The sequence below is a fragment of the Corapipo altera genome, unplaced genomic scaffold (genome assembly GCF_003945725.1).
Source record: "Corapipo altera isolate COAL_440 unplaced genomic scaffold, ASM394572v1 49, whole genome shotgun sequence".
Taxonomy (NCBI): domain Eukaryota; kingdom Metazoa; phylum Chordata; class Aves; order Passeriformes; family Pipridae; genus Corapipo; species Corapipo altera.
Genome location: NW_020884879.1, coordinates 3,452,148 through 3,477,248, shown reverse-complemented (window position 1 = coordinate 3,477,248; position 25,101 = coordinate 3,452,148). Strand labels below are relative to the sequence as shown.

General features: G+C 40.1%; 1 protein-coding gene across 4 annotated transcripts in view; it reads left to right on the top strand.

The window, feature by feature from the left end:
- The first annotated feature begins 7,530 nt into the window (after positions 1–7,530).
- CHST9 (carbohydrate sulfotransferase 9) overlaps positions 7,531–25,101 on the top strand; it is a 98,196-nt gene continuing 80,625 nt past the window's right edge. For all 4 annotated transcript variants that reach the window (XR_003526881.1, XR_003526880.1, XR_003526882.1 and 1 more), the window contains exons 1-3: positions 7,531–7,952; positions 8,048–8,149; positions 13,645–13,853. Coding sequence is in view for 1 of the 4 variants with exons in the window: in XM_027638576.1 (XP_027494377.1) it covers positions 13,754–13,853 (100 nt within the window). In the remaining 3 variants the exon portion in view is untranslated. The remainder of the gene's footprint in view (positions 7,953–8,047; positions 8,150–13,644; positions 13,854–25,101) is intronic.

Below are 25,101 nucleotides of genomic sequence, written 5' to 3'. Positions count from 1 at the left end.
CTGCTCTGTGGTGTGGGGTCTCCATGGGCTGCAGGTGGATCTCTGATCCATCATGAACCACTATGGTCTGCACCATGAGCTGCTCCAGCAGCTGGAGCACCGCCTTCTCCTCCTTCTTCCCTGTCCTTGATGTCTGCAGAGTTGTTTCTTTCACATATATTTACTTTTCTCTTTTCTGGCTGCAATCTGCTTCTGTGCAGCAACTTTTTTCCCCTTCTTAACTCTGTTATCCCAGAGGCTCTACCACCATTGCTGATGGGTCAGCCATGGCCAGCAGCAGTCTGCGTTGGAGCAAACTGGCATTGGCTCTCTCAGACATGGGGAAAGCTTCTAGCAACTTCTCCCAGAAGCCAGTCCTCTCCTCACCCCATCAATATTGCCATGCAAGCCCAATACAGGGTGATAGATCATATTCCCCTCTCCAGATGTGAAATAACAGCCTTAGCAATGAAAGCACTCCCTGAGTCTATTTGTGGCACTTCATGATCTGTCCCAAGTTACTTATCGAGTATTCTTACATTTAATTCTAAAGGTGGAAGGGTGGAAAATTATGATACCATCTGGAAAAGATGTAGTAGTCACAAGCCTAAAAAAAGTCCTGGCCAGGAGAATGGGTCATTTAAAGCATCCTTGAGAAAGTCACCTTTGTTCAGCAGGTTACAATGAGACAGAGACAGAAAGAAGGTGTCTTACACAGAATTAATAAGTGAGATAAATTCATTGCAGAATTCAAACATAGGGTAAAGGATGATCGCTTCATATTAAGGGAACAATCTGCTCTGAGCTATGGTTTCCTTAGTAGAAAGCAGTGATTTACCATGTAAGAGGTTACCACAGAGGTAATGAACAATCCTGTGTTCTTTGGGAAAAGAGCAAGAAGAAAAGGGTATGAAACCAACAGGGGAAAACTATATTGGTTATGAGAAAAAGTTTCAAAAAAAAAAAAAGAAAAACCTTCCTGTGAAACCTAATTACTAGAAAGCAAGCCAAATCCTGGAGAGCATGGTTTATATACAGTTGAGCTGAGCTGAGCCAAGGGAAATTAGCAGGAATCCTCTGAGATGTGTTAGGATTTTATGGTCCTGGGGCTCCAACATGGTGTTCACTTACACTTTTTTTCTACTGCATTTTGCAGCACTGGAGCCTGAAGGCAGGAAAAATGGCTGTGGGTATATGACAGGAGGGAAATGCCCTTGGCTAGAGAACTTTCTGCCATCACCTCTGTTTACAGAATTCCTCCAAGCCTAGTTCCAAGCCTAAGCTGAGACAGCTCTTCCATATCTCTTTCTCTTTGAACAGCCCAACGTTAGAGGCATGTTTAGTTTTACCAGACTTCTCTTCCATTTAGTGTGCGAAATTAAGCACTTTAGTGTTTGGAAAGCTTGATCATGGTATTATGAAGATTCAGAGTTTTATTGCCCATACATGCCTGGTCTTAACAAAGAGCTTTAAATATATGAGGATGTTCCCAGAACCAGGAGCACATACAATTCCAAACAATGATCTGGCTAGGAGAAGGGTTAAGAGAATGAGATGCTCAGGTTTATCTACACTGCTTGATGTCATGTTAAAGAATACCACATGATGGTCAACTCCATCAAATACTGCCAGCAGTAGCATTAGCATAGTAATTCGACTAAGAGTTTATAGCTAAAAGATGTCCCACCAGAGCAATAACCATTGTCTCAGTGAAATATCTTCATCTAAAAAACCCAGCTGTGAGAACATTTTTTGGCATAAAACAGGCCATAATACATTAACCCTCTTGGGTTAACCCTCAAAAACTATCTTTTGGTTTTTATGTATCTCAGCTTCTAGCTAAAGGGAAGTGTGTGATGAGGAGCGAAATTGCTTCTACATCTTAGGCTAGTCAGCATGCATCCTACATCCAGTATAAAATATTTTACCTCGTTTTCCTTAGACTACCACTCTAAAAGTACTTTGTAGAGGTGCAAAGGCATAGGGCAGTACTGACACTTGGCCATATGTGAACCACTACATGATGATCAAACATTTGGGACTACTGCCCACATTAGATTTTTAATTTATTTTTTTTTTTAATCTGTAGTTCTTTTTCTATCTCTTGTATATTAGGGTTGTCAGTCTGCCTAGTACTTATTCTACTTTCCACCTTTATTTGCCCCAGAATTTCTCGGTAACTTCATTTTTTTCTGGCACATATGAATACCACAATGTCATAATTTCCTCGATGTTTGAATCCAAGCTGTCAGAATGGGTTCAAAATACCTCCATTGGTCCTAATAAGCAATGCAAGTATTCAACAAATAGTACAATGCTGACTGGCTAAGAGAAGCCTATACTGGTTTGTTTCATTCAATTCTCCTTTATCTGTACTTCAGAACAGCTGCCAGACTGTCATGTCACCATATTCCTGCTTTTTATTTTAGGATGGAAGAGGACCAAGAACACTGGATTACATATTTAATGGTATGGTGTCCTGTTTCAACAGATTGTGAATCACTTTGGAGGCATCCTTAGGTTCATGTATCAGTTTGCTTCTCTGTCAATTCATATAGACAGCTTGTCAGCAGATGTTGAATTAGTGCAGAACTTTTTACTATCAAGACTGCTGTTGTGAGTAGGACAATGTTATTTGTCTCACATTCAGGGGATGTGTTGAGACCAAAGTGCAATATGCAGATTTTACTTCTCTGACATTCAGTAGACATGTAAAAGATAGTAAAATTGCTCTGTGAGGGGTTTTGGTTTGGGTTTTTCTGTGTAATGCCTAAGAGCAGTTAGTGATAGCTGAGAACTCCGGACTCCATGGTAAGGATAGAGACGATCTGCTAGCATCCCTTCAGTCAAAATTGAAAGACAAGCATGAAGAACATACCACCCAAGATCTTTATGGATGCTTTTAAAGCATTTAGATCAGACAGTCAAGAAATTTACAATTAATTTTGTGGGGGCACTGTAATGCCAATAACTGAAACACCAAAGAAACTGTCTCCCAGCTTGCTACTCTGATACAATAGCTCATTCTTTTCCAGGAGGTACTATAATCAAGTATTATTTGGCAGAACCAAGGTGAATGTTTCCTCTTCTCTAGGACCAGACAAACTAGAAATTGCAATGTTACATAGCTTTTGCAAACACAGTCCAAAAAGTCTCAAAAAAGACTTTTTTTCAGAGGAACTTCTCACTTGCTTTACAAACCACATTTCAACAGAAAGCCTTCTGACCCTAGTTAAGGACCTCGTTCATTCATTTGTGGTCTGTGATTCTGTGAAGGGTAGCAGTCTTCAAATCTCATTTTTGTAGTGAGATGAGACCATTCTGGTGAAAGTGTGACCTCTTGATCTCCATGTGGGCTATCTAGGAAGATAGCATGGGACTACTCACATAGCATCTGATCCCAGGAAACCTATAGTACAACCTCCAACACATTACTAGATCATCCATGGCATCAAGCCAGATTGCTCAGGGCTCTATCCAGTCTTGTCTTGAAAACCTCCATGCATAGAGCCTGTAAAACTGGGTATACATCACTTTAAGATATAAATTCATCATATAATAGCATGAATACTCACACAAACCCTGATCATCCAGAGATAGGGTAGAGGCAGTAAGAGAAAGGGGAGTTAATCTTAACTGAATAGCAGCTGCCATTTGAAGAATATTTTAGAATTGGAGTAAGATAATGCACCAAACTTCAGAATAAAAAAATATTGGCAGCTACTGCTTACTTTTGGCCATCCTCTGAGAATGGGAGCCCACTAGGATAAAACAGCTTCACTGTTAACTCATTGAAGCGTTTAAGACAAGTTTTTTAGAGACTTCTTAAAAACAAAACTTTGTAATAGCTGAAGAAGAACAGACTTTGAATTGCCTAATATTTCTGAATGAGCACACAACTTGTTTAGAAAGGCTTTGATATTCATCCCAGCATGCCAGATACTGAGCAAATAAATGTTATACCTAGTTGCTAGCAGTTTTTTTAAAGAACAAAGCAAATGCCCCATAGCAATGCTTGGTAGAGGCAAATGTTAGCCTCCTAACCTAGGAAAGGAGCATGTTGTAGGTGGTGCATTTCTAGCTAATTAGCTGAAAATTAAAAAAGCTCAAAGAAATAAAATGAAACTACTTGCTGAATGGTTTATACCCTGGAGTAAAAGACACCTTCATAATGATAAAATGCTTTTAATCACCAAAGGTTTGTCTAATTGGCTCTGTACTGATATATAGCACACGGCACTGAAACTGTGCCAGTGTGGCCCGTCCCAAAATTCAGTGCAGTAAACAATAATAGGACTTGGAATTAATTTGGCTAATCTAAAAAATTCTCTGAAGGTCTAATCCTTACCCTTTGGAAGAAGATCAGGCCAAACAGGCAGAGTTTTGTCACAGATGCTACTCGAAACATGGTTTTTATATTAATTTTTTCTTTCAGTGTGAGAATACCAACTTCTGACTCCTTGAAATGTGTGTATCTGTGTAGGCAGCTGAGCTAACTTTGCAGTAAATTTTGAAAAATGTCAAATGGAAACCTAGGCTGGGTGGAAAGTTCAGCAAGAGGGGGGGAGGGTCTTAACAGCTCAGAGCAATGATACTTGTGGTTTCTGTCCCATGATCTGAGCACCCACAGGGGATTTAGGGTCCTTACACAGGATGCACTAGCAGTTCACAGAGAAGCAGCTGTGAGCGTGGGTTACTGTGACCTACCCTCCACACCAAACTTTCCTTCATGGTTGTCCCTGAAAATCTACGCAGGAAATGTGTAAAGAGCTAAAATTAATCTTATTGTATAGTGAAGGTGAATTTATTTTAGCAAATTGACCTCTGATTTTTAGCCGGTTTCAGTTTCAATTCATGATTTATTATCTTTCTTCTCTTAACTGCGCTGACTACTTCTGTTCCTGCGAGAAGGCACCACCACCTGGCTGTTGTCTCACTGCTTTCAGATGATGGTGCTGCCACTTTAACTATTGAGTTGCTTGTCTACCAAAATTCACAGGCAACATGCAGAAACCTGCCAAGAATAGAGTTTCTGATGTAGGCGCTGGCTCTGCACCAGCCCCGCTGACACAGACAGACTGCCATTACCCTTTTGTAATTTGTTTCTTTTTTGCTACATGTCAAGCTTCAGAAGGTGCTGGTTACATTTACGCAGTTGATGAGCTTCCTAATCCAGTGTCTAGTTTCACCTGAATATTGAATTTTTAATCTAGTAAAGATTCTTATATCCATAGCTGGAATATGCCCTCTGCACTGGAAGAGTCTGTGGTGGAACAAGTATTATACAAGTTTAACACACTGGTCTGGTTTTCTGGGTTTTTTTTGTTTGTTTGTTTGTTTTTAATTGTAGAATAAGACTTGGCTTTATCCCAAAGCAATTAATTTATTCCTTTAAATGAAGAAAAATAAAAATCAAGACATCTAATCTTTTCAGTGCTATATATAACTTTAATTGGTTGATGGGTGCAATCTGAACAGATCAATCTGAAGAAATATGTTCACAGAATGTACTTATTGAGTGAAATTAAATCTACAACACTCAGAAGGTTAATCTGTATATCATCAAAAGCTTCAGTGACCTCCATTACAATCTTCTGAGTGTATTACCGCAAGAAACTAAAATTCAGTAAGCATGTTGTTTTTCTCTAAAATCTCATTGACCATCAGGGACTAGTAGACCTGTAATTTAAATATGAGGTTGCATTTTTTTGTTAAGGTATGTGGTTAACATAGTATCACATGCCTGCCAGGTTGTCTAAAAGGGGAAACATGCTCCTCAACTCTATAACGAACAGCAGCCATATTTTGCTTCCCTCTCTCTTTTCTCCTCTTTTATTCCTAGTAGGGAGACAGTCAAGCTACAGGTTTGAGGGATAGTCTTTACTCCCTAGAACTTTAAAATGGATCCATGGTTGGCTTTAAAGGAAAAATGTTTGCTCCCTGGGTCTACTCTGAGCTGGCAACCTCTATAATGGACTGTGAATAGGGAGGCACTTAAGTGAGATAAAAGAGAAAATTAAGAGCACCAGGATGAGGTTATATGTATTCACACAACCCAAACTAAGCAGGAGCAGGATGGTTTAGCACTTGGATTGGAAATCCAAGCAAACACTCCTGAGCACAGATTGTGGCTGCCTATGGCTGTTACAGACTCTGGAGAACTTTTCAGTGAACATCTAAACTCTGGAAGGAGTAATTACACTCTGCTTAAACCCTCCTGGAAATCTGAGCAGCACCCAGCTCTCTACTCTCTGCTCTGAGACATTTGTCTTCAGCTGGTGGATGTCATTCAGCTTCACGCTGAGGGTGATTGTGCTTCACTGGTTGGAGAAGTGATCCCCGTGTGCTGACTCTAACAGTGTGTGAGATGATTTGAGACTTGTTAGGGTAAAAGATGTAAAAACATGAAGGTTACATTATAGTTACTCCAAAAAAAGGCCTTATGCCGTAAGTGAGCAATGAATCAGGGTACATTTCAGAAGTGCATGTTGGGGTAATTCTAGGGACACAGCACTGCAGTGAAATGCCTAAACGAGAGATGGATAGAAGTGGTTTGAGCACAGCTCTGGAAAGTCAGAACTCCTCTGTGCTCACTCCCCTTAACAACAGCCAGAGCTATTTCTTCAAGGGCTTCCTCGAGGAAATGTAAGAAAAGTGACATTCCCGTTAGAGAGAGATAATGTCATTTATCTGTATGGCTGGTCTATTGTCACAATAAGCTGATAATTTTTGCAAGGCACATACAACGCTCTAATAAGCACTATTTAAATATTTCTCTCTGTCATCCCGTTTCCCATAGACGACAATAAAGTTTCTACACTATCTGTTTTAATAGCTAATTAAAGCTATGACTTGCCTTTACCTGGCAGCTTAGACATATTTATATGCTAACACAGGGACAGTTACCCATGGATTTGTAACAGCACACAAAAACCTGCCAGCAAAGCTCTTCGGCTCCGGGTGACAAGGGAGGGAGTGCGGCTGCCCTTGCCATCACACGGGCTGTGCGGGGCAGGACTCACCTGCCCCCGCGGGGACCCGCCCGCCGGACCTGGGGGGTCCCGTGCCGCCGGGGGCACCTCCCCAGCCCGCCCGGCCCCAAAGTTTGGCAAGGAAAGTTAGTGTGTAGGCGCCGCTGCGGAGGCGCTTCCCGGGAGCGGCGGGAGCAGCGGGCAGGTGAGGTGCAGCCGCGGGGCACTCACGGGGGACGAGCGGGACGCAGAGTAGGAGGGTGGGTGGGCTTGCTGCGGGATCACCTCCGCGGCCCCGCCAGCAGCCGCTCCCCCGCCGGCACCGCCCAGCCCCGGGGCGCCGGGAGTTTTGCCGGCGGGAACGGGAGCGGGAAGCGGCGGCAGCAGCACGGCCGCCCCAGTGCTTTCAGAGCGGAGCAGTCTAGGGGGGCGGGCGAGCCTCGGGCGCGTCAGCCCCGACCCTCTGGCGCGGCCGTGGCGAGGGGCTGCAGCGCCGGGACCGGCCCCCAGGGGGCTGCGGCTCGTCCCCCGAAGTTGCGGAGGTCGCAGAGCCCCCGCTGCGGCTCCGCGCACCCACCAACTTTTCTGCTGACTCCTCACGCCCCCGCGCCTCCCCGCTCCGTCACACGCCGGGAATTCGTGGCTCGTCTCCAAAATAAAAAATGGACTGGTGTTGCCTGTGCGTTTTATAGCAATAGAGTGGATGACTGGGGCAGGCTGCGAGTCTTATTGGCATACTGAGAACACCTGGGTTCACTGCAGTCCATAAACAAGACGAATCATTTCACCAGTTCAAAAAAAAGGGAAGATCTTGCTTTGACACAGTCCTTCTCCTAATCTTCCCCATTCTAAGAGAGGGGAAAAAGCCCACCTCCAATCCTACTAGAAGACTGAGAGCCATCAAGTTCCTGTCTCGTGAGCCCTGTTTCTCTTTTAACTTCCCAGAATCCGGGTGTCTTCCATGTGGGACTGCTCACTGACTTCCAGCAGTGCTTCAGACAGGTAAGAGCTAAGCATGTCAAACTTTGTCTGCTGAGGTCCCTCAGTCCTGACTGGGCACTGTTACTAAGAATAATAATGATTTTTCCTTTTCTAAGTGCGATGTCCAGGAGCTGTAGAGTGAAACCCTTAGAACTGAATATTCTGGTGAAGTGGTGAAGTTCCAGATCCCGATGCTTTTGGTGTCTTCTCTGTTTTCTGTAAGTAACCAAAACTTTCCATGATGCTGGTGTGTTAACCTGCATACCCATGGATAGGACAACTTGGCATTTATCTGTTATTAACACAAGTATAACTTTTGTTTGTTTAGAACTGCAGCTTTAAATTAAACTACAAGTATCTGAGGCAAGTTGCTGTGTGCATTATACTAATATGGTCTGAAGTTTAATAGGATTTATGGTTGAGGTGCAGAACCAGGTAAGTGGTGTGCATGTTCTCAAAAGCAATGCAGGTGCTATGGATTGCTTTCAGTCACCTAGTACAATTCCTATGGAAAGTTTTAATGACATGAGAAACAAATATATGCCTCTGCTAAAATGAGTCTTGTTGACATCCATTGCTTCATTAAAAGGAGTTTTTTTCTTTGAAAATATATAGAAAGGATAATGAGGAACTAGTGACGTTAATAGCTTAAAATGGTGAAATCAAACACAAACCATATTTTCTTTACCACGTTATTAATTTTGTACAATATGTTGTATGCTGTAAAGTGTATTAATAATAAAACTTAATTGCTTTAACAACATTGTAGTCTGCTATGTAACAAGGGAGAGGGAAGTTGAAAAATGTTAAATATGTACAAGTTGGCTAGGTGGGAACTTACTTTGGTGATGTTGATGTATGGAATTTCCTGACTGCAGTTGAAATTTTAAATTTTGGAGCTCTATTTTTTGAAGCAGCTTTATTGTTTCAGGATTATCAGTGGGTGAGTGAAAGATGCTCACTTTGATAAAAATAGCTCTCTCCTTTGAAAAGAAATCCCTACGTATTTCATAAAAAAAATATTTCATTATTTGTGTCTTATGGAACTCTCAACAAAATTCTCTTAACTTGATTTGCAATGTTTGTAGGTAGTAATCTTCTTTTATTGCCAGTGATAAAAGTTGTGCAGGCCAGATGGTGTCTTCAGTTACACTTTGACACAGCATTCTTATAAGCAGCTCTTCAGGTGCAGAAGTGTTGAGGTGTCAGGAGGACTGAGGTACCAGTGGGCCTGGATGCTGGGTATCTCCCCACTGCCCTGTCTGTATCTCCCCAGTAGATTCTTATAGACAGGAAGGGCTACATTATGTGAATTTTGGTTTGGTTTGGGGTGATTTTTGGTTGGGGTTTTTATGAGGGGGTTTGGTGAGGATTTTTTTGTTTGATTGGTTGGTTGTATTTTTTTAATTTTTACAAACTTTCTCAGCAACACAGTTGGATTATCTCGATCTGCCTATTCACTTATACCAAATTTCTGTAGGGCCTTTGACTTCACCCAACCATAATATTCAGTGTAACTTGCTGGAGATAGAAAATGGCAGATATTGTACGTATATTTCTAGCAACCTTTGGAATAAACCAGAACAAAAAAGCAGCACTGCCTGATATGAGGAACTGTGCAAGCATTGTTAAGAGCTGGAGCTGTGCCTTGTGCTAGTTGTTGCGAAGCCAGAAAGTTGAGATGTGGACAGTGGAAAGATGATCCTGAAGGATCACCTGTATGTGAAGTAGGACACAAGATAACAGATGAGAAGTGAGGGAGGAGGGGAAGCATTGAAGTGAAAAGATATCCTTGCCTCCTTCCACAGACTGGGCTGAAAGTAGCCTGGGCCAGTGTCCAGCAGAACATTCCTCGGTACAAAACTTCTGCTGTGATAACTCCAGTGGAGGTATCAGAAAATGTAGTGCTTCTTGAGGTAAGGAAGGACGGAGGGAATAAAAAAAGAAAAAAAAAATGTGCATGAGGTTACAGTAGCTTTCTGCGTCCTTTTTCTCACTTTTCTTTCATTAATTCAGCTGTGTCTAAGGAGATACTGAGTGGGTGGGAATTTGTGGTATCCCACAGTAATATGAATGCTTTGGCCATTATAAAGAGTGTCTGGATTTTTTTCATCTGTATTCTGCTGGTTAACCATGCTTCTTGATTATTTTTTTTTTATGGTGAAGGAAAAAAAGGTGAACTGGAATTTAAAAGGAAGATTTCTAAATAGATTGAGGCAGTCTAATGTTTTACTTTTATACATCTTTGATTTTGGAACTAGATGATGGTGAGGGTCACAGTGGCAAGGAAATCTAAAGTTAGACAAACATCCTGTGACCAGATGCCATTGATTTTGTGTGGTCTAGAATAGGAAGAAACCAGCAATGGTACCTGAGAACTGGGGTGCCTCTCCTCAGCTGCAGGTATATTTGCTTGCCAGGAAGAAAAAGGTGGATGATGTACTGAAATGAAGAATCATGCCAAAAGCAGGAGGCAGACTCTTCCCCCTTTTTGGGTGGCTCTGCTATTTCAATTGCTTGTGTTGGCCCTGTACAGGAATGTGTGTCTTTGAACCCAAACACAATGGGAAAAATGCAAGGATTTTATATCAGTGGAATGTGCATTCTCAAAACCCTTAATATTTGACAAACGTTTAACAATTTGGCCTCAGAAGTGAATGACGATAGACTTGTTAAATTTCTACATTTTTGCTGCAAAGAAGTCTGTGTTTGTCTTCTAATGTAGTGCTATTTTCTACCAGATTAACTGTTTGTCCATGGTGGATAAGATTAGTATATAGTAATCTCTCTCCAATACTCAAAAGGTTGCATGGGTCACTATGACATTTTCTGTGAAAGCTTGAGTTGAAACAGATGGGACATTGGGCTCCATGCACCCAAAAGAGATGGGGGTGAGGTTGGGCAAAAGCAAGAATCTAGTTCAGCATAGACAAGAGGGTCACAGCATTAGTTTCCCTGTAGCAAGGGAGGGCCGTGTTAGTTTCCCTGTAGCAAGAATCCCATCCAGCAGGATGGTCAAGATACCCCCCCCCGTGGAGCCATTTTGCCCATGATTGGTAGCAAAGCAGGATTCACAGCTTAAGTAGGGATGCTGAACCTCTGGATACGGCTGGTCCCTTTTGAAAATACCTGGGTTGAAAGTAATTGCTTGTTGGCTCTTTACAGCCTCAAGAAAGCATTTATCTTGATTAAAGAATATTTGCAGGTATTTCCTCTTTTCCAGGATGCCTGAGAGTGTTATCCATAAGCGTTGCTTTTTAATACCAAAGGAGCAAATTTGTCAATGTTGTGCAGCCATTTTTCAAGTTCTGATAGAACACTCATACGCACAGACTTTTTTAAATGTCACTATAATTTTTTCATATGTGGGTTACAAATCACTGTGTTAAATAAATTAAACTACTTATTCAAGCTGAAAAGCCTTTAAAATCTTATAAGGTAGCAGAATAGCTTCAGAGTTTGAATGGCTTTGATGTATTTAGAGTCTGACCTGTGCTAAAATAGGTAGTCTTAATTAAAAGTAGTGTTACTGTTGTTTAAAACTAACCTTAAAACTAGCCTTAAAACTTAGCCAACATATAAACAAAGAACACAGTTTCATATAAATTAAATTTAAATATATTAAACTAATTGCAAGCAGCATGTAAGTTCTTGATACATAGATAATTGTAGTGATGGTGAAGTGAATTGGCTTTAGGGTATGTTCAGTAGTTTAAAAAAAAAAAAGGCACCTGGAACTGCTGTTTCCTTTTAGGAACTTTTATCCACTCAAAACCAAAACTGCCTAGTAAAAGAACATCTGTTTTCTTATTGTCAGGTTAAATTATTAGGAAGTGCTCCTGATTTTACTGTGCATCTGCATCATCACCTTTCAGGTCTCATAGATGGTGCTGGATGCAACCATGATGGTGTCTGGGCAAGGGCGGCTGTGTATCCTGTGCTATCATGTGTCATGGATGCATGCAATAGCTGCTGCTACTAAAGGAAAAAACATCAGCGCTGTTCCTTGGGTAAATCCTTTGGGAGCTGTAATTTGATTAAACTAGTGTTTCCTGACTTCCTTGGTCAGTAAGGTCCCCATTTCTTTTCCTGGGGCAGTTTTTAGCTGGATGAGCTATCCATCCATCTACTTAGCTGGATGAACATTCAGAAGAATGTTACTGAACAGGTGTGTAAGCCCTCATGGCAAGAGTGGCAAGAGCTGGGCTGTCAGGGGTCACGAGAGCAAGTGACTGGAGAGCGCAGCAGTGCCAGCCTACGTGTGTCAGAAATGTTTATGGAGATGTGGTCTGAGATACTTTACTTTCAGCATCATCTATGTGGCCTGAAAAGCTTTTCTTGCCCCTCCTCAAGGACACTTTTCAGAAAGAAGGGCTGAAAATTTGGGAGTTTTGTGTGGTCGGAGATGGAAGAAAGTGACAAAACCACAAAAGCAGGCTTATTTGGAGCGTGCCACTGTCATTGTGTGTGTCCAGATTGCTTACTTTTCTATTATGAGAGAAACTTGTGAATCCCAAACAACTTTTCTCAAAAGAAATTGATTCTTGCTTTCTAATTTAAATACTTTATTTCAAAGATACTTATTCAGATCCTCACATCTTAGTTATTTGCTCTTTTTAATCTTTTTTCCTAATCCAGATGTTGCCAATGTCCTGTTACACAAACAACACAGCTTTTGTCTACAGCAAAACAGAAGAGGTTTGTACTTGTTGATTCTTTGACTAATGGTTCATTAAGCATCGCTTTAGTTCACCAGACTCTTCTGTCAGATGTGCACTTACAAGGGTGTCCATTATATTGAATTTTAACACATTTGGTATGAGGCTAGTTTCAACACCTAGATGCTCTTCAACATCTAATAATGCGCTTTCAAAGTGAAGGCATTCTCATTCAGGTTAAAGAGTTGTCTTTTTAGTGATCCACAGTGTCTTCTATGTTCTGATGTTATAAACTGAATTTTATGAACCTTTTGTGTCAGGTGCAGAGTATCAGGTAAATTATTTTTTCTGGGCCCACTAGTGTGCAAGTAATCTTTTTTTATAAGTTTTTACATTTGAGCTCATTTTCCTTAAACTTAGTGGCAAGAATTGAGTTTCTGACAGGTCCTTCTCCATGTTGCAAAATAGCTGAGTAAAAAGATGATCCACTAATTCCTTTCCTGCTGTGTTACTGATATATTCTGATATATTCTGATATACTGATATATTCTCATTACTGACATTCTGTAACCCTGAAAAACTCACCTTGGATTCATATTTGATGCTAAACATCAGAGTATGACTCCTCGATGCATAGGCTGAACTGATGTTGAGGCACTGCAAGGAGGAGTTGTGTTGTGGGGGTGACTGCAGGCTCCTGAGAGGCTCCAGCTGCTTGTTGTAACTTCTCAGCTGTGAAGGTTGGCAGGCAGCGTGGTGTGCTGGTGGTGAACTGGTGTGACACTTGATGATCTCGTTTGGGTCATCACCTCCTTCTGTTACAGCAGCGGGTAATGTTTGGTGTTGTGAAGGTGAAATTGTCTTTTCAGCTACTTCAAGAAACACCTCTGCTTGGAATTCATATGGGGGTAGAAAAAGCATTGAGGCTGTGAACAGAAGTATAAGCATTGAAAGTAGTGTCTTGTAAGAGTTCCAGCTTGAATATAGTATGCTGTTTACACAGTCTCTAGTGAAGAATAAAAATGGAAAACAACCTCCATCTCTTGTTATTCCAGGTTGGTGTCTCTGGGGAAGATACTGAAGAAGATGCAGGCATGCTGAAAACTTCAGAAAAGTGAGCCATGAGTCTTTTCGAAAGCTGAAAAGAGGACCCCTAATAGGGTCATGAACCTGAGACAAGTCTTTGTGTCTGTACTGCTGTTTGGAGTAGCTGGTCTACTCCTCTTCATGTATCTACAAGCTTGGATTGAAGAACAACATACAGGTACAGTAAGTTTTCTCTCTCTCTTTTTCTTTTTTAATGTAATTGCATCCATTATGTAAAAGATGACTGTAAAATCTGTTGAATACATGTGGACAGTTGGGGGTGGAGCCTCCAGCTTTGCTGTGGAATGGCATTGAAAATAGTAGGCTTGTTTTGATTGCTACACTTCATTAAGAAATTTCTTCAGTCACGTAAAAAGATGCCCCCAGCTACCTAATTGTATTGTATCAGCTTCATTTGCAAAAGCAAGTGTTGCAAAAGCATTCTGTGTATACATGAAGACAAGCAAGTCCAGTTTAGAAATAATTCTATATGAAGATTTGCAGTGGGTTTTTTACATTATGTTCTGTGTGGCAAAGCAATTTTTGAAGAATTACTGCTACGTCTTGTAGACAAAAGTGATCTTCTAAGCAACAGTGCTCATGGAATCATTCTATCCTTTTCTTTTTTGTTGCTGTTTGTTTGAGACAGATACTGGACTTACAAGACTTTTTATATATAGCATCAGAGTCATATTGCAACTTTGGGTAGATCTGTGTTAGCAGTGGCCGAGGATTGCGCTGCTGAATTGAATTTCTGTTCCCCATTTCCAGTATTTTGGTTTGCACCAGAGGTTGATCTAAATTCTTTTATGGACAAAACTAAGCCAGGCTATTTAGCTCAACCCCTACTGGATGCTCAGTTCATGTGACTAGTCTACTGTTCATCTGAAGTAAGCCTCCCCCAAAATGTGTAAGGAGTGGCTGTCAGTAAGGCCTTTAGCACCCACTGTTTGTCTCTGCAGATCCATTTCTGTTGTATCATACTACTTGATGGCATCTCCTTGATGTCAGTTATATACTTGTTTTGAGGGTTGGGATTTTGTTTTGTTTTGGGGTTTGTTTTTTTTTTTTGTTTTTCTCCATCAGCAATACAGAATGTTTCCAACTTGTGAAGTCTTGACTTTTAGGTCTCCTTGTCTCTATTGCTCACCTTCCATTTCCTTTGTAAAAGTCTTATAGTATGTTGATACCATTGTGAAGAAATGTATCTGTAAAACCCCATTAGTCTTCCGGCTTTATTGATTTGTGCTGTTATTCCATATGAGCTGCTAGGTTCTGGTATGTTTTAGAGAGCAGTGTTGAGGGGGGAACCTAGTGCATCATTCCTGCAATTGTTTGATAATGACCTTGAGGTTTTTTTCAACTAAGAGCAATAATCACAACATGAATTTTGGCTTGTTAATATTTCTGGGCTGTCTCGTATTTACAAGCTCAAATTAAAAAAGCTGTTATAAGAGGTAGCACAGGCTCCCTTTGGAAAAGTTCCCTTGTAATCAGCTGTTGACACAGGGGTGCTGGCAGAAACTGAGTGTGCAGCAGGCAGTGGGGGGGGGATCTTCCTTGAATATCTCTACTGTTGTCAGGAATGCTAAGGGCAGATATCCTTGCTTTCAAGGTAGTTCAGGAATGCAGATGATTACTGTAGATTATTGATTTATTTGCTTGCTGACATTCTTCACATTCCTTGCATCTTTTCTTGTGCTGTAATTAACCTTTCTTTCCTTGCAGTGCTCCATGTTGCTGTTTCTCGCTTGGTTTTTTCCACTCCTTTCTTCTGTCTGTATCTCTCTACCATTAAGAAGAAACAGGAAAAATATAATAAAGGGGGAATTAGAACATACTATATTCTTTTGGGCAACCAGGTGCTTTCTTTGGGGTTTTCTGTGATGTATTTCTATAATCTTCTTCGGGAGAGAGGCTTCTCCTTGCACACATAAGTCATTTCCATGTGGAAACATTTCTATAACAAAATGAAAGCTATCAGAGAATAACAGAATGCTTAGTGAGCTTAAAGCATGCTTGCAGTTTTGAGTGCCCTTTTATCTCACTGGACTGGCAAGATCCAAAAAAAAAAAAATTTTGGCATTCTCTGCAGTAGCTAGGTCATATATGTTGGCAAGAGCGTGGCAAAAACTCGTTCTTTGGTGTCTGCTCTTGCCTCTTCTTCTTCCAATTTAACATGTAGAGAGCCATTCTTTTTTATTTTAAACACCTGTATCTCCTCTAAACCTTCTGCAACTCAATTTTCTAATTCCCCCCCCCCCCCCCGGATGCTGCTAAAGAGTTGATATGAAATAAAATTTCTCTGCAAAACTTCTCTGCATTTTCACAATATACATTCGTTTAGTTATGAGCATTTTGGAACTTTTTCCCTCTTCTGCTATGTTTTTGATATTGCCATGTGCTATGCACTGTGGCTTTTTTAAGGATGAGCTGTATCTGGAGAATCCCAAACTGACAAGTATCTCTGCAAGGATTTTATGTGTTCCTTTAATCCTATCACTAGTTGCACAGCTGTAAGACAGCTAGTTTTAATCTCCAAGTGGCTGAGCATGTGATTTGATGTTCTGTTAGGAAATGGAAAAGTGCACCTCATGCTTCTCAACTGCTGGGTTGTGAGCCTGTAGAGACAAGTGTTTGTTGCAGGCAGAACTATTTTTATCTTCCACAGTGCCCTGCTCAAGACCTGCAACATTCATGTTTGCATTTGGTTGCTAAAGGGATGGAAAGTTGGATGTTCTTGAGTTTGGGAAAGTAACTGTTTTGCACCTGTGAACTGCTGCTGCTTAGCACCCTGTTCCTCTGAATATCTGACTTGGAGCCTTTACATACCACAATCTCTGGAAAAGAAAGTAAATTTTACTCGGTTATTGTTTGTAATGTTCATACTTATTTCTCAGTCTCTCCTAGCTGTGGTGTGAATTATTCCCAATCATATATAGATTTTCTGGGGAACTGGAAAATTGTATGGTAATTTTCAATGTCCTTGTTAATGTTTGTCCTACTATATTAAAATTAGATAATTTGCTTTCACACTCACCATTCTTATTGCCAATTTTTCTCGCTAATCATAATTTTTCACACTGACCTAATGCCGCTTTTTATTCATAGTTTGCTTTCTCTCTTTCTGTATCTTTTCTCTCCACTTGGTCTTCACATCTTTGAGATCTCAACTGTGATTTGATTCTCCTGTTTGTCTATTTTGCTCTAGTCTGATCTTATCTAAGCATGTTTTTTTCTGATTGACTTCTACAAACTTCCCTCATTACTCAAATGTATCCAGCCCAGGAACACTTTCCCTAATTTTTCATGCTGTCCGTCTGCTTCCGAGGCACCCACAGGCTCAGCAGCTGGATGCAGCTCTCAGCACAGCCATGTCTTCTGCTCCCTCCCACTGTGCTTGGTCACTTCAGATTATTTCTAGTCGTGTTCATCATCCCTATATCTTAAAAAAGGGAAAATCTTTCATTTAGGGATGTCTAAGAAACAGCTGCTAGCTACGTGGTGGTCCTCTCTGATGGTTTTTCAGAGACATTAGCAGACTGAGAGAACAGGCAAGTTTTTTGGTTTGGCTCTGTGCATGGAGTGTATAAAGACAGGATGATATATCTTTACTTAGATATAGTAGAGCCCTTCTGTTAGGTGTCTTCAGGTCACATCAGTGGAGTAATTGGGAACAGACTTATCAATAGTCCGACATGAGCATCAACACATACAGACTTCATCTGGATAAAAATTTAATTGACAACATTGATAATGTAATATATATGGAGCACTTCATGTTCTCCATGTATAAATATATTCACTTATACATAAATTCACATACATAAATGAAGCTTAATGTGAATTCAGCTAGATGCTACAGATTTACTTGGCAGTTCTCCATGTGGTCTTGCATTATTCAGTGCAAGCATCAAATATTGTGGCACTGATTAAAAAGCAATTACTATTTATTACACGTTTAGTAATTTCCAGCACCATTAATTGTATGCAGGGGAAGCAAGCTTCTGGGTTTCCAGGGTTCATGTTGACTTCTAGAACATGAATCACCTGAATTAGGGGATTGTGGGTTGCAAAAGATGCCTGTGTTTTAGTCCTGAAATGTTAGAAATGTGAATTGGAGCTTTAAGTTAGGGATTCTAATTTTGTACTTCAAAACTCTTCCTTTTTGGGAAGACTACTGATGGATTTAGTGTGACTGATTAGTAAAAAATAATCCAAGAATATCTTTATGATTAGATCTGTATACTGTGCTTGTTATGTGGGGGTTTACTGTGTGTTGGGTTTTTTCATTCTCTTAAAGTTTGTGTAATTCCTTTTTGTGAAGTGTGCTTATTAAATTCATGATTATGGAGGGCTACTTTAGTGTTTCATGGGGTGCAGTATGACTACCAATTAATATGAAGAAGGCTGCACTGCCCTCTTGTAGATTTTTGGTTCCCAAGGGTGAGAAAGTCTGACTCTTGTCTTTCTCAGCATCTTTGTATCTCACCTGAAGGATACTGAGATTTTTCTGCTTGCTTTCTCCTCACTTTGCAAGATAGCAGTTTTGTAGTACCAGTGGTTGCCCAGACAACCCTCTGCAGTCCATGTACTTTCTTGCAATTTTGTGCATCTACCTCCTGAGGAGCTTCATCACACCGACCTTATACCCATTCCGCAGGCCACAGGTTTTGTTTTTGTGAAGAATCAAAATTTTAAAAAATGATATTTTAAGAAAAGTTTGAAATTCCATGAATTAACATGAGCTTTCACAACTTAGTCTCTTATTGCTGTAGCCATCCAATCTGAAGTTGTGTCAGAGCAGGTTTAGGTTAGATATTACAAAAAGGTTCTTCGCCCAGGGGGTGCTTGGGCACTGGATCAGGCTCTCCAGGGAAGCGGTCACAGCACCAAGCCTGACAGAGTTCAAGAAGCATTTGGACAGGCACATGGTGTGACTCTTGGGGCTGGTCCCGTGCAGAGCTAGGATATGTACTTGATGATCCTTGTGGGTCACTTCCAACTCAGCATATTCTGTGATTCTGTACATATACTACATACTACTCAGCATAAAAAAGTGGGCTTTTTCCCCCACTTTGCCAGATTTGGAACTCCAAGGGGATCTTTTGGGTCCTTTAGTAATCTGGTGAGATATTTTGAGTCCATGGAAAGACTTTATTCCTTGTCTTGACACTCTAAGTAGCAAATGGATACATGCATACATGTGATAATATATATTCTTTGCTGTTTCTGCAGGTTGTTTTTTATTTAAACCTTGTCTAAGTGAAGAAACATCAATGTGGCTTAAAGGACAGTTCGTATGTAGTGGATTACAAAGGCAGCTGTTCCAGTGAAGTCATAGTTTTCCTAGACCATCTTCAGAAAATACATTAAACTAATATATTTGTAGAAAACAGGTTTGTAAATAAAAGAGAAAAGGACACTGCTCAAAAACGTTTATTAATCATGAATAATTTAATTCTTCTAGTAACATTGAAATATGCCTGGCTTTAAAGTCTTTGGTAGTTTATGGAAGTCTTATTAACTCTGCTGGAGAACATCACTGGTATGGCAAACAAATCTTCCTGGTTTGCAATGTCCAGCTACTAATGCAACTGTTCTAATGAGGGTGAGTGTTTTTAGGTTTTACTCTTCTGGTCAGAATATGCTGTATTCTCTGTATAAAGTGGGTTTTTTTCTTTGTTTTGTTTTGTTGTTTTTTTTTTTTAAATCTACCCCATTATTGGATTGCACCACAAAAGAAAGAGGATTCAATAGGATCAGTAAATGCTGCTTGGTGAACAGTTATAGTGTTGTTGAAGTCCCAGAAATGCTACAAAATTTTATTAGGTCGATTTCACCAATTACATAGGGTTTCCTTTTCCCCTCAGCTTTCAGTGATTGCGAGCTGTAGGGAGAGAACAATTATCTTCGCGGGGAAAAAAACCTAATAAGAAACAGGTGGAAATTGATACTTTCTCAGACCATAATGATGTAAAAATACGAATAAAAGCTAAATATAGGAAAAGATGGTTTTCTGAGCTAGAGATTGTAGAGTCTCACCCTGTCTTCAGCAGTTGCAAACCGTAGAAGCTTTTAAGAAGTTAAAATTTCATATTGCAGTATATAACACTTAAGGCTGTATTTATCTGTTTTTGAGGATGTTCTTCCCAGCTCTGGCTGTTTAGTAGCCCTCAATCTTACATTTCATTCATTTTACTTTTATCATTCCTATAGCTAAGTCACGTCTAATTTTAGAAATTCTTCTATCTTGCAAGAAATTCCTGCCATGCTCTTTCCTTGTTGGTGTTGTGGGAGAGTGTTTCAGAGTTGGTGGTATGTTTTAGTCCGGTGGTATTTAGCTTTCATGTTCTGGTGATACAAAAGAAACTAAATGGGGTGATGTCTGGGGGCTCCTGTCAGGTATATATTCAATAGCATGTTTGAGTGGAAGCTGATGACATTTTGTGTATTATTGTGTATAAGCTTTTGACAACCAACACAACTTTGTTTGTACCTAGACCACAGAGGTCTACTTCTAGAAGGGTGTAACACATAGCTTAATTATAGCGAGGACAGCTGAATATACTCTTTCTTGCATGTTTAAGGCATACATATAGTCTTACAAAGCAAGAAAGCTGGAAAAGTATTTGTCACCTGACAAGTCATCATTTAGAAGTAACAGTAGAAAAAAATTGAGATCACAGAATCATTTAGGTTGGAAAAGACCTCTAAGACCATAAAATTCAACCTTTGACCAATTACCACCTTGTCAACTAAACCATAAAACTAAGTGCTTTGTCCGGTCATTTCTTGAACACCTCCAAGGATGGCGACTCCACCACCTCTCTGGGAAGTCAGTTCCAGTGCTTAATGACCCTTTCTGTGAAGGACTTCCTTGTGATGTCTAGCCTGAAGCTCCCCTAGTGCAACTTGAGGCTGTCTTCTCAGCCTGTTACTTGTTGCTTGGGAGAAGAGGCCAACCCCCCACCCAGCTAAAACCTTTCAGGTAGTTGCAGAGAGTGATGAGGTCTCCCCCGAGCCTCCTTTTCTCCAGGCTGAACAGCCCCAGTTCCCTCAGCTGCTCTTCATGACTTACTCTCTAGAAATGATGATGAAAAGATGAAAGTTTCTCTGTTCCTGACTTGTTCTATTTTTCCTAATTAGGCTACACATTTTCAAAAGAACAAGTCGTTGCTGCTGGAGTACACTTAAGGCTGCTTACCTCTGTGTCTGATGTTAAACTGCTTTGATATGTAGCTTGATTACAAACAGTCCTGTTAGAACATGTGGTGTGGTCTCTGCAAAATTCCAAGGGAAACCTTTGATTTCTTACTGAAATTAAATTTAAAAATCTGGTACTTATTTTAAATGTGTGTATATACATATTTGTATGCATATATATTGAAGTATCCCCCTTATTTCCCTTCTTTTGTGGGAGTAGGGACTGCTGGTAGGAGAAATACTTTAGATGGAAACTTATCTTCTTACTGCAATCATCTATGTGGATACTAGGGGATGAGTTTATATAGAAGAATTGTTTTGGTATTCAGACTCAAAAACCATTGTTTGTATCTTTTTCTTCAGTTTTACTCATTTGGTGTTACTGTAAACAGACTATTGCTATAAATTCAGGATAATTCGGATCATCTTGCAACACGTGTGAAACAAACATTTAAAGATCAGGAGGCTGCCAGGTTTCAAGTAATGGGAGCCCTTCAGTATACAAGGGATTAATGTCTGACAGATGATGTGTATGATTTAGCTGGAAAAAACGTGATGTATGTCATGGAGCAAAAGTTTCAAGGAAGAAGACAAGTGCCTAGAACTTTTTTTTTCTTTTAATGTGGAAAACCTGGTTTTGTTTGCAGTTATTTTTTTATTATTTTTTAAAGGTAATCACTATTTCACAACAGCAAGGATACTTGCTGTTTAGGTCCCTACTTCTTCAGACAACTGCCTCACTTTTTGCATTATTTTTCTTGTATATTAAAGGCATTTTCAAAGAGAAAGAATATTTCTCCATTTTACAATATTTCTGTAGACAGCATTTCACAACTGTCAGTTTGAAACTGGGAAGATTCATGACACATCAACATATAGTGTTTTTCTTCCCAGTTCCTCCAACCTTGAGCCTTGTGGCTATATCTGTGGGAGTGAATGTTACTGTCTTCAGCCATAAAGGGGAGCTAGCTGCGTTCTATCAAATGTTATGTTTAAACAACAAAATCCAAAACAAATAAACAGCTCCCGAAAACATCTCCCAAATTTTCTCAATTCTATCTAAAATCAGGGTCAATGATCAAATCAGCTTAAAGACTCTTTGTAAAACAGTAAATATTCATTACTCAAGAAAACTGCAAAATATGCTGTATTTTAAGCATTACCCTGTATATAGATGAAACTCTTCCAAGGCATGTATGAGCCTCACTTGATGTAAAGTGAAGGGGAATCACACACATCCATTTGCTTTGGATTTTGGTTGGTTTGATCTTTATTTAGTGAAGATGTGCAGCAGCATCCTGTACTGCCTGGAAAGCTGTATTTGGCAGCGAGTGCAACCTAGAAAATATTATTCCCTACAGTTCTTTAGGAACTCTCACTCCTTCCAGTCCCTCTCATATCCACCAAAAATGGTTGTTTCTGTACCACATTGAGAGCTTCCCCACAGTAGCGACATCCAAGACTATCATTGACCTCTATTAAACCTGTGTGATGCCTGCTAGCAAATACAGTTTGTCCCTCACAGCTTTGTTGTTTCAAATGATTTTATTTATATTGACCATTCAGCTTTCTATCACACGATCCTGGCAGAAACACATAGTGAATAGCTCTAGCAAAATCAGGCTGAGTAGGCACAGTTTTTGTCTCTTATCCCCTGGCTTCCTAGGAGCTGCATTGGATACAATCTATGAGGGACAGTGACATGAATTATCAAAATATTTGAAGAATGGTAGACATCTTCGTTTTTTGTTTTTGGGGGGATTTTTTTGAGAATGTTAATGATAATTCTTTTGTTTACAGTTCTGTAATATTCTAAGAAAAAAAAAACAGGACTAGGTCAAAGTTAGCCCTTTCCAAAAGAGTGATTTTTTTTTTTCCCCAGTTGTTTTTTTGTTGTTTTCTTGTTTGTTTGGACTTCTGGGGGGAGAGGGGGTGGTTTTAGTTTTGGTTTTTGCTGGGGTTTGGTTTCTTTTGCTTAGAGATGCTGCAACACAGAAGCTCCTGGAATGGCAGGGGTGGGATACAGTGTTGAGGCAGTGGTTGTAAGGAGTTCACTTCCCATGCACAAAACCCTCTATGAGCCAAGCAGACAATATGGAGGGGGGGGAACTCTTCAGAAAGTAAGTAATTTGCTTTGAAAAATTGAGTTTCTTGAGTAACAGAGATAGTGAGGCAAAACTTGTCTCCTAGCAAAGAATTTCATTGCTGCAGAACATAACAGATGATGGCCTAGTAGCCACAAATTTTGACGTGCACTTCAGGGGATGTCTTCTGCATGGCATGGACACTCGGTAACATCCAAAAAAGTAACTGAAGATCAGCAGCCTAAGGTTAAGAATAATCAGAACCAATATTAAAATTTCACTCTGGGCAAATGCTAGGTGAAAGAAGAGGTGTTGACTGATTTTATATTTAATGTGATTGGAATGGAGCGGGTCATTTCAGTACCAATTATAATCTAACAATAGAAAAACTTGCCCAGCTCTTTGTATGTGTGTAAGGGCATAGATGGCAGAAGAAGCTGTTAAAGGTTTGTAATACTTTCTGCCACAGATATTTTATAATCTAGACTTAATACAAGCATGCACATGGGAACAGCTAAAGTGAACTTGAGGTTGTTTGGAGTTATGCAACCAGGCCCTAGGTACGTGCATATTGCCCCTCAGTAAATTATACGCGGGAGGAATGAGGGTTTGAAGGTGTTTGGTTTTGATTATGATCAACTAGGGAGATGTGGTGCATGAGTTCTGTTAGCTGCAGCTGGAAGCATTCAGTTGCATTGAACAGGAAAATATCAGTGCCTGATTCTTCACCATTCATCCACAAAATAGCTCTGTTAAGGAAAGAAAATATGTCTAACAGGAAATAATAAGTATAGTAAACATTGTGTACAAGGGCAGTTTTGATTATACTTTATATTCTTGCTTAAACTTTTTAAAAGAGCATACAGACCCAGGAAGAGGAGGAAACACAATTTTTCCTGAATTGTTGCCAAAACCTCGTAGTTTTTCCTGAATTGTTGACAAAACCTCATGGTTTTTCTGTTGTTCGGAGGTGAATGCCATGAGAGGTTACTCTGACTTTGCATAGCTACACTGTGTTTTCAGAGAATGGGGAAGGTGGGAGATACCCACTTTGCTTGAAAAGTACCTTTCTGCTCTTGTGCAGTGGTTGATGGTTCCCAAACATGCACCTATGCAAGCCTTAATGTGAACAAGGGTCTTGCTTTCTTGAGTTAGAATGGGGGCTGTGGATCTCCAGTGAAGACACCCATTTGCTGTGATGTGAAAACAGTGTTTTTTCTGCCTGGCTGGGAGTTGCAGTGTGATTCCCACCATTCTTGTTTGCTGGAAAAGCTGTCTGTTGTGTCTGCTTTCAGCAGCATTTCGATGGGAATGAAAATACAATGGCGTGTGTGCTCTGCCCTTCACGGGAGGCTCAGCTACTCCAGTGGATGGAGCACAACATCAGGGCAGTGCTCATGAGGGATACAAATAGTATAGTGTCAAAAAGCTGTTATTGTTAGGGACTGGCAAGGAAAAGGCCACCAGCTTTGTCTTTTGCAGAGGGCTTTCGTGACAGCAGCAAATTATGAAAAATTGTGGCTCTTTAGTTAATGGATGGCTGCTAGTCATGGAAGCTTTTGTTTTCTTCCACCAAATATCCTTGAGCCCTGTTTCTTTTCAAATTTATTCTTCTTGACTTTGGCCTCACAATAGTGCAGCTGAAGGAGAAGCATTAGTTAGCAAAAGCTTAATAAACCTGGGTAAATGAAATTTCACTTTTTGCTCCACTCATCTGTGCAAAATTATTTTTTTTTAATTCCTGGAAGAACATTTAGTGGCCAAATAATGCAGTGGAATCTGTTGCAATAACGTTACTGCATTAAAAAAACACATACTACAGTATATTAAAGTATTACAGTACACTTTTCAAGTGAATCCTGGCAATACAAATTAAGAAAGTACATAAATGCATTAATTTTATTTTTTATTTTATTTTTATTTGTTTCTGGCTCTTTCTTGCTCTCCTTAAAGACTCATTATTGCAAGGCATCAAGTGTGCCTTGTCCGCATCTGAGAACTAATGGACTACAATCTGTTGACACAGGTCATGATATTTGAATTTTGTGTAAAATGCAGCCTGTTACTTTAAACGTTATGCATATCATTCATTAAATGTCATTGCTTTAAGATGATTCTGTAATTGCGGTCAAGAAT